The 9239-nt window shown below is 36.2% G+C and overlaps 1 protein-coding gene across 1 annotated transcript in view; it reads left to right on the forward strand.

Annotated features, from left to right (window-relative positions):
• LOC142353363 (uncharacterized) overlaps positions 1–8828 on the forward strand; it is a 62310-nt gene extending 53482 nt beyond the window's left edge. Inside the window, exons 7-8 of the mRNA XM_075405596.1 lie at positions 5012–5214; positions 8463–8828. Coding sequence (XP_075261711.1) covers positions 5012–5214; positions 8463–8828 — 569 coding nt within the window. The remainder of the gene's footprint in view (positions 1–5011; positions 5215–8462) is intronic.
• Positions 8829–9239: the final 411 nt, after the last annotated feature.

Raw genomic sequence — 9239 nt, forward strand, 5'->3', positions numbered from 1 at the left:
ATACTGTACTTTATGGAAAACTCATGTGGTGAATTGTATGAATTCACATATGAATAATGAATGAATTTTCATTTTCACCACCTAACTCAGACTGGGAGCATTTAAAAATATGTGATACGGTGATTAGTGCTTTCCTTTTCACGATTTTATTCTTCAAAAGAAAATTTTTCAAGTGACTGAAAATGTCTTTGATCTTGTCAACTTTTGTTTCAATATCTCGCAAGCTGGCCTAAAAGTCACGACTGACAGGCTGTAGGGAGCTCCTTCTCTTCGTTCTTCCTGTTATTTGATAGAAGATTGATGGATCCAAGCTGCTAGACACGCTCATGTCAGAGACTTCTACTACATTAGCATCGTTGCTGTTGCTACTGGTTGGTGTGTTTTTGCTCGACATGTTCAATGTCTTAAAAAAGTTCAGAATTAGAGATTGAACTTCAGAAAAGAATTTTGGAAAAGCGGCCAGTTTTTTGGTGTTTAAAACGATTCGGAAACCAACCATACTTGCTGGCAAAATTGCTGCCATATCATACAGACAATCATTTGCTTTATTTTTGGAGGAACCCCCAAGTCGCAGAAGAGCCCATCCAATTTTTCGAAATTTTCTCTCCATTAGATAGGTCATAGCGAACCATTGGAAATCTGACAATAACTCTCTGATTTTCAGAAGCAATTGAAGTCGCAAATTCTCATTGGCGGACATTTAAGAGGACTTTAAAGAATTGTAAAAACTGCACATCATTGAGTTCCTTCAAACAAATACTCAAGGTACAAAGCCATCATACAAATGTTATATACGTTTGCTTGAATTGTATACGTTTGTTGATTACCTGAATGATCTTTCTTGAATGAACGCTGGTTTTTGTTTCTCATTACAACCCCTATAGTCCTGCAAAAGATTGCATCCTCATAAACAGAGTGATTTTGCCTTATCGTGCAAAACAATTTTTCTATAACAATCTTCCAGCCTCCCATAAATTTATTCAGTGTTTTGTTAACTCGGTTCCATTGAAACAAAGAGGCAAAAGTAGTAAGGAAACCCATATGATAGTGTACGCTTCCAAAAGCCTTTTCTCTTTCCAGGTTTCTTATGACCTCAATCCATGTAAAAAGAATTGTCATCGATCGAAATAGTAATTGCTTGATGTGCGAGCTCCAAGTGACGAACAGCTATATCAAACTTCTCATAAAATTCTTAATTCCTTTCGAATGTGATGGATTGTCGGACATCAAAAACGTTTGATTTTGACTCTGCATTTTTTAGTCTGAAAAGGAAAGAACTAGCTGATTTGATGAGTGATGAGTTTTTTTCATGAGTTGGACAAATTTTGGATCAAAAATTTTGAAGCAAAAAAGATGAACATAAACATTGTTCCCTTCAATTGGCTGTTTCCTCTGAAGGTCGTAGGAATAAATAAGGTAGATGTACAACTATTTATTGACAGTCTTAGCATAATAATGAACACTACAAACATACGAAGCCAAAAGCGATGTTTTAATTTCCAATCAACTCAAAAGGGACACAAAACTATAATTAGGAAAACCTGAATAGTTAGCTATGCTATGGTTTGGCAGCGAAGAACCAAATACTCAAGAGTAGTAATCGGGCTTTTAGCATTTTCATACAAAATTTTTCATAGACTTCCGATAGTTTCTCGTCCTTATTGTCATTGACAAGCTCGATTTTGGCTTTTTACTAAAAAACAAGCATCCGACAATAACGTTTGATGTTGTTTTTCTCCGAGGAACCTAATTTTTTTTGAAGAAGTAGACTCTTTAAATTAGATATTATGAAACCAAACTGATACAAACTGAAACAATTGATCTATGTCCAACACGTTGTCCAGTTTTGATATTTCATGGTCTTCTTCAGGCGTTATGCTGATGAAAGAAATTCCATTTTGGCGCTCAATGTCCTTTTGTTCCTTTCGTTTTCTGATGCAGAGCGCCATTCTAAACGTTTGAAACCATTCACGCTAAGAACTATTTTTTGGAAAAAAAATGCGTAGATACGACCAATACCGTGAAAAATATTAGTTTCTAAGTGTCACCTCGAACTGCAATCAAAATATCGTGAATATAGTTCTTGTTAACGATTTTAGCTTGACTCAAAAAGGTGACTATACAACGCTGTATATTCAAAACGATCTACAAAAGAGGACTCGACACTTTCGGGATCAATTTAGGTTGCGTCAGATAATGGGAAAGATCGTAACAAAGTTGCCTTGGTATTACCAACAAATTGTGGCTCAATGATGTCACAATTCAGTAGCAAGATGAAGATTGATGACCGCAGGGAAAACAGAATTATTTTCAAACTGAACGGACAAGTTTGTTGTGTGTCTCCAAAGGGGATTTTTTCAAGCATTAAATGTATATGAGATCATTGATATCCTTTGTCAGATGAACACAGTCTTTTTCTTCTCACAGAGAAGAAAAAAGAACAACGCCCTTCGAAGTTAGCTCTCTTTTCGTGAAAAATTGAAAACCTTTTTCAATTAATCGTAATTAGATCTTTGCCAGTTCTTTTCATGCCATCATTCAATTCAAACACGCTATTGTTCACGCCTTCAGGAACGCGACATTTTGATGAGTTCAGTCCACGTATTCCAATGATATAGTCGATTGTACCTCAAACGATTTTGAAGAACTCTTTTGGGCAAATTATACAACCCTAGAGAGCAGAACGGCCCGTTTTCATTTTCAAGCTCTCGGGGTCAGCTGAGTGATGTACAGAAAGAAGCGAGCGTGTTGTCGGGATAACAATCAAGCGATCCGATTCTAGTAGGCGGGCAAGCTTTCAGTTTTTTTTTTCAGAAAATTAACGATAAATTTGTCCCAAGTTTTTCACTGTGTTATTCTACTCACAGTGGTGTTGAAGTGAAGTCCAAAGTGTAATTCAATAAAAGTGTAGTTGGAAGATACTCCTCTTTTTCTCTTTTCCCTTCAGTGTGCAATTATATTTAAGCGTAGCCGATAATCATCTAAAATAAAGTATTAATAGTATAGTCGGATTTCTTTACAGTTTGGAGAATGAGGAACAACAACAATAACAAAAATAAGGATAACCTTTTTTTGTTGCGTTGATAAAAATTATAAACAGCGAATGCCAAAGATAATACATTTTGTAAAATCAGATCAAGATAATTCCTAACGACAGAAATAATACTGTTTTTTTTCACTTTCAGTAAAAACATTCGAGAATAAAATTTTACAAATTTGGAGAGTTTTGATTCTGATAAATTTATGCATACATTGTCTAAGTAATAAAAGTGAGTTCCCGTCATTTAGCTTTCCGACTCTTTGTTTTTTTTTACAAATTTTACGAATAATTTTTAAACAAAAAGAAGGTTTTCACAAATTGTAAAATCATACTGGCCTGCTGTACTAGTAAAAAATTGCAAACCGAGAGAAAAAGGAGCAACAGGACGAAAGAAGGGAAATATATACAATTTGTAAAAAGAAAAATCCTGAGAAGTTTACAGTTTGTAAAAAGTTAATGACATAAAAATTTCCAACTTATACAAAGTTGAAGCCAATAAAATTTTCAATTTGTAAAAACTGTAAAATATCCAGAAGAAGACAAGAAAAAGCGTATTGGGATAATCAGTAAAACTAGAACATTTGCAATGATTTTTTTTGCGAGAATGATGAGCAAACAAATCACGGTGAGCAGCGGTGTTAGTAAAATGATCTAGTGGAGAAAGGCAGAGTAAACTGCAAATCGCTATTCGATCCACCATCGAATCAGAAACTTTCTGGCATAAGGAACAACGAAAACAAAAAATTTGAGAAATACTCGATATAAAAAAAAATAGACCAAAGAAGGAGAGAAAAAAGGAAAAATTCAACCAGTCATGTTTCATGTCAATTTTATCAATTCAGAGTCATTGAATCAAGTCACAGTTAAAGTAGTGGATAAGTTTTTTTAAGAAAAAGTGAAAAAATTTTACATTTTGTAAAATTGAGTTGATCCGAGGGACATGTAAAAGGATTTGATAAAAAGGGGTTTTACATTCTGTAAATGTTTTAAAACAAAATGTAAAAAAGAGTGCAAGTTAAAGGCCTGATTCTTTGATGAATTATCTTTTGTAAAAGAGGAATGTGGCTCTTTTAGCAAGTCTTACAATTTTGTTAGATTTTTTACAAATTGTAAAATATTGTTGCTGTTTTAATATACGCAAAAATTTTCTTGACATTTTGTAAAATTTTTCTTGATAATTTGTAAAAAGTTGCTACTTAAAACGCTTTGTGCAATTAGTAAATTTTACAAAAGCATTTTTTTACCTTTTAAAAAGTTTTTACACAATGCAAAATTAATTTTACAGATTGCAATTGTTTCAGCATCAATTAGAAACAGTTCCAAAAAACTGCATTGGTGCATGAAACAGTGGCTATGTATATATGACTGTTTGTAGATACCAGTGTAAGTGCGGTGTGAGGTGTGTACGTGTATGTTTTTAAGTTGTGTGTGTGTGTGTTCATGTTCCGATAGTGGGTACAAGTGTGACAATGAGTGGGCTAATTAAAAAAAGTGTGACAATGAAGTTTGTTCAGGTAAAGATATGGTTTTTTGTACCCGAAGACAAAATTTGCGACGTAGTGATTATCAGGGCTATGATGAATTAATGTGCTTGCTCTAAAATACAGAAAGCGACTTTGACGCCCTCACACACGCGTACACTAATACGAACGCACACATACACACACACACACACACACACACACACACACACACACACGTGTACACTTATACAAATACAAATAAACACAAAAGCGCACTCAACAGGAAACAATGCAGCAGCAGAAGGGGGAAATAGTGACGCTTAATGTTTAGTCAAAAATTGCAAAAGGAAATTGAATAAGCTTACTGTGTTATCTAAAAATAGAACAACCTGATTAGTCGGGTAGGTTCGGATAACCGAGGAAGAATGCATGTGATGATTGGGTGCCCAATATCGCCCTATCGGCATATGTATTCTTCTGATTTCTGAACTAGGGATGTCATTTTTAGTCGAAACGTCTGATTATCGAGTCAACTGGGTTGCACAACAATGCAATCTTCGTTATGAGAGTGTGTGTACTTTCTCTCCTCCAAAACTGAGAAGAGATGAAGTGGCAGTGACAATAAGAGCTTCTCTGGGTACTGTCCGGAACCCCTACTATGGATACTTTTGCCTGGACCAACAGAGAAACAGCTGCTACGCGATACTTCGAGTATGATTATAATGACAAAAATGTTTCGGTAACATCGAGAATGTTCGAATGCAGACATGCAGAATTAGTTTTATTTAAGGTGAATCTAGATATATCTATTTTCACCTTAAGTAAAACTTATTCCTTATTCTGCATATATCTGCATTTAACCCCCCCCCCCCCCCCCCCCCCCCTAGACCGATGCGTTATCATAAAAAACTGTAAAATATGTAAGATTTGCAGTACATGCGGTGCCTGTGGTCAATTTATGCAGCTTCAGTTTTTTTAAAAAGATGCAGCATACCGGGGGAAAAACGCTAAAAAACTAAAACACACATTCAGTTCTGAAACTGCGAATCTAGAGCTGTCAGGAGTTTCGCCTCTCGGCAAGCTGTCAAACTTATTCAGGTGTTTGCCGCTCACAGGAGTTCGTGTATGCCAAATATGGGCTGCTATCCTGTCTAAAAAAGAAAAGACTGATATGATTTTTTACTCAAGGTAAAGATAAGGACGCAAAAAAATCTGCTTCTGTCATATCATCAAAGTTTACCTGGCCGAAAGTCTAAATTATGAAAGAAAAGTTTTCTTTTCAATGAAAGCAGACATTGATAATATGTTGAAAGTACACCTCTTTATTTTTCGACAAGCAAAAAAGCGTTTTTGTTCATAGGTTTAGTCCGAGTACAATAAAAGCATACTCTCATTTTATTGTGCAAAAAAATTCTGATTCAAAAAAATTGTGAGCATGTTAAAATACACATATTCCATATTTGACATTAAACAAAACCATTTGAATGAGAGTTTTATTCCGAAGTGGGCTATGAGTGGAGCGGGTCATCTTTTTCTATAGTTTTAAACAATACAACATTACAACCAGCAAAATGTTTGTGGAAAACTTTCTGCTCATAGAAACAGAGCTAAAAAAACAAATTTCATTAATTGATTTTGGGAGTTCAATATGAGACATTTCTGATATAACTTGTATCAGATGAGTTTGATGTAAGCTGCACGTGACATTTCTTTCAAAAATAAGGCTTTTAACAAATAAGATGTCAACTGAATCCGAAGCGATTATTCCTCAAATAAGGAAGTTTTTACAAACGGAATCAATTTTATAGCATTTTTTTGCAATTGGTCAATGTTTGTGGAGCTAAAATTTTAAGAATCGTGACCAGAGAATCATGACCAATCGCAACCAGGCCAGACGCAAAATTTGCTGAGGGTGCGATGTTTTCCACCTCCATTGATTCTCAGATCTCCGCGATCGTTCAAAATTTTCGATTTAAGGTCTTTTTCGTTCCACATCATGCGGCTTTCTAATCATAATTCATCTAATAATTGAGCTAAAGGTATTTTCGTAAGTTTTGTTTATTAGTATAAGAAAAAACTGATTATTTGAGTTCTTTGACTATTTATCGCTCCCATTCTTATTCTATTATTATTCTGTAGTAAACTTGCTGAGGTTCATGAAGGTAAACATAACCGACTAACGTCGGTCGAAGTGCTCTCAAACGACGCCGAGTGTTTGAATTCGTCAGTAGCTAGCCACGGTATAGTGAGGCTAGCTTTAGGGGAGGGGGCTGTGAGGGGGCCAACAGTGGGGCGAGGGTGACGGCTTGAGGGCGATTTTTTGTCTGCACGGGGCCCTAACAGCCTGAACGATGTGCAGGATGGGGATTGAAATGAAGACGTGGGGCTGATTGGAGTCGATTTGTGGGGCAACAGTGGGGCTAGGGGTCAGCGCGGGGGGCAATGGGGGAGGGGGGGGGTCAGCAGTGGGGGGAGCGGTCAACCTCTAAGAACCGCCCTTCACACCATGAGTATGAGTCTCCAAAACCGTTTCTGTGCATCGCATACTTGGAGACTAGTGAGCTGAAAGGCTTTAAGGGCACTTAATACCCGCTGGGTGCTACCTTTTTATCCCATTTCTGAGGGAAAAAAATTTACAAAAGACTTTAGCTCGACCCAAAATTTGGGCTGGACTTAAGCTCGACACAATGTTTGCAATAAAAGTCGAGTTAAAGTCTTTTCATGAGTCCATCATTAGTCTTTTCATAAGTCTGCTTTTTTGCCATTGACATTTTGCGTGTAATATTGCATATAACGCAGTCAGCATGTATGCTCCTTCACCTTTTACGATTCAACAGAACCACAAATCCGTCAAAAACCTGCATTATTTTTATTAAAAAGATAGTTCATAATTTTGGAGGGGAAAACAAACTGAATAACTTCGAAATTTTGTCATGGCTAATGGGACTAAGACCAATACACTTAAGATAGCTGGTTTCGTTGAATCAAGTAAGGTGGTTATATACTCGAACTGCCATTACTCTTTATCTTAAGATTTGACAAAGATGATAAGGCTTTTGGCAGTTTTCCGACAGTTTTATAAGTTGGACTAATCTGGTGCAAAGCTATTTAGTCTTGCTCTGGCTCTGCCTTTGTATGTACAGAAGCAGCAAGAGTGAAAAAATTCGGATTTTGAAAAAAACAGACTTATGAAAAGACTAATGTTGGACCCATGAAAAAGACCTTTACTCGACTTTGTTGGTTATGAAGTGACTAATGGTGAACCCATGAAAAGACCTTAGCCAGATTTTCTTCGTTATGAAAAGACTTAAGCTCGACCCATGAAGAGATATTAGCTCGACTTTAACTAGGAAGCTCGACCGTGTAATTATAGTCAATATTGGCCCCCCTACTAGACTTTTAAAGTCTTTTCATAGGTCGAGGCCTAGGCCTGGGGGCCATTCCGTCTGGTTCATAGCTGAGCTCATACCTATTTTTGGTTCATTTGTTGTGGACCGTAACAGGTCATTTATTTATGATAAGACCTAAATCGACCCAAATTGACCGTGAAAATATTTCAGCTCGGTTTTATCGTCATCTCGATTTTAACCCGACTCAAATTCATTCTGTTTCCAGAAATCATTTAATTTTGAACGCACGACACCCCTTTTGGGTTATTCTTTGTCTGGAATTTTCACTTTTGGCCTGGAACTTCAGCCTGGGTATCGCCAACCCCCGATGATTACAATCTGAGTCACAATAAAAAAAAGTTTTTCATTCATTCAAAAGAAAAGGAAATTTTGGCACATTGTGCTTAATATGCGATCCAAAATTTGTCATTTGAATGCTTGTTTTTTATGGTCTTTGATATGGTATATCTAAGATACCATACGCACCATAACTGACTTTGACATGGTATCTAAGATGGGTTTATGGTGGTCAGCCCGGGTAATAAAAAATTGTGATGGGATTCGTTTTAGAAAAACATGTATGAGGCTAGAAAATACATCAGAGAATACAACTTCAAAGTTGCAGTCCTCAAAGACGAGGTCGCAAAAATCAAATTTGCCCAAAAAATTCGACCACATCCGGGAGTGTATGTGGGTGCAACTTCCATGCGACTTGGTGACAAATACGAATGGATGTATGAACAGAATGTCAGTTTTGTCAATTTGAATGAAACTTTTGAAGAGCCAAATATTGAAAATTACATGAACAGGATTTGTTTGATTCTGGCTTCGAATGGCTCTTTCGTGGCTTACGGTTGTAACAATGAGTCACTAACTGCAATTGATGTTTCGAATGATGCAAACTTCGATTTTGTAAAGTTGCAGTATAGCCCCTAACTCTCATAAAAATTTTGAACAAAGATCTTTTTGAGATGTGAATATCTTTGTTTCAATCGTCAAACAAATTTTGAGCGCCACCAATTTTTTGAGAAAAAAACTGTGATTAAACAAGTGTAAAAACATCCAGTGTTTAACAAGTGGTAAAAGACGCTTTCTTACACGCAACACGTTGAAAAATAGAAATTTTAGCAATCGGATCAATTAAAACATAAGTTTTAATTTCTTTGTCCTTACTGTCCGTTTCTTGGGAGCAAAGCGATAAATCTTCTTTATACTAATAGAAACCTACCCTAATTCGGAGACTAACGCTTGCCAACGTAAAAAAATCGTCGGTATGTTTGCTTTCAGTTAGACAGGTACTTCAAAAGATGTCTGTAAAAATTTTGATTAAAAAACAAACAAGAATTA

This window comes from Convolutriloba macropyga, chromosome 14 (genome assembly GCF_964194025.1).
Source record: "Convolutriloba macropyga chromosome 14, txConMacr16.3, whole genome shotgun sequence".
NCBI classification, from domain to species: domain Eukaryota; kingdom Metazoa; phylum Xenacoelomorpha; order Acoela; family Convolutidae; genus Convolutriloba; species Convolutriloba macropyga.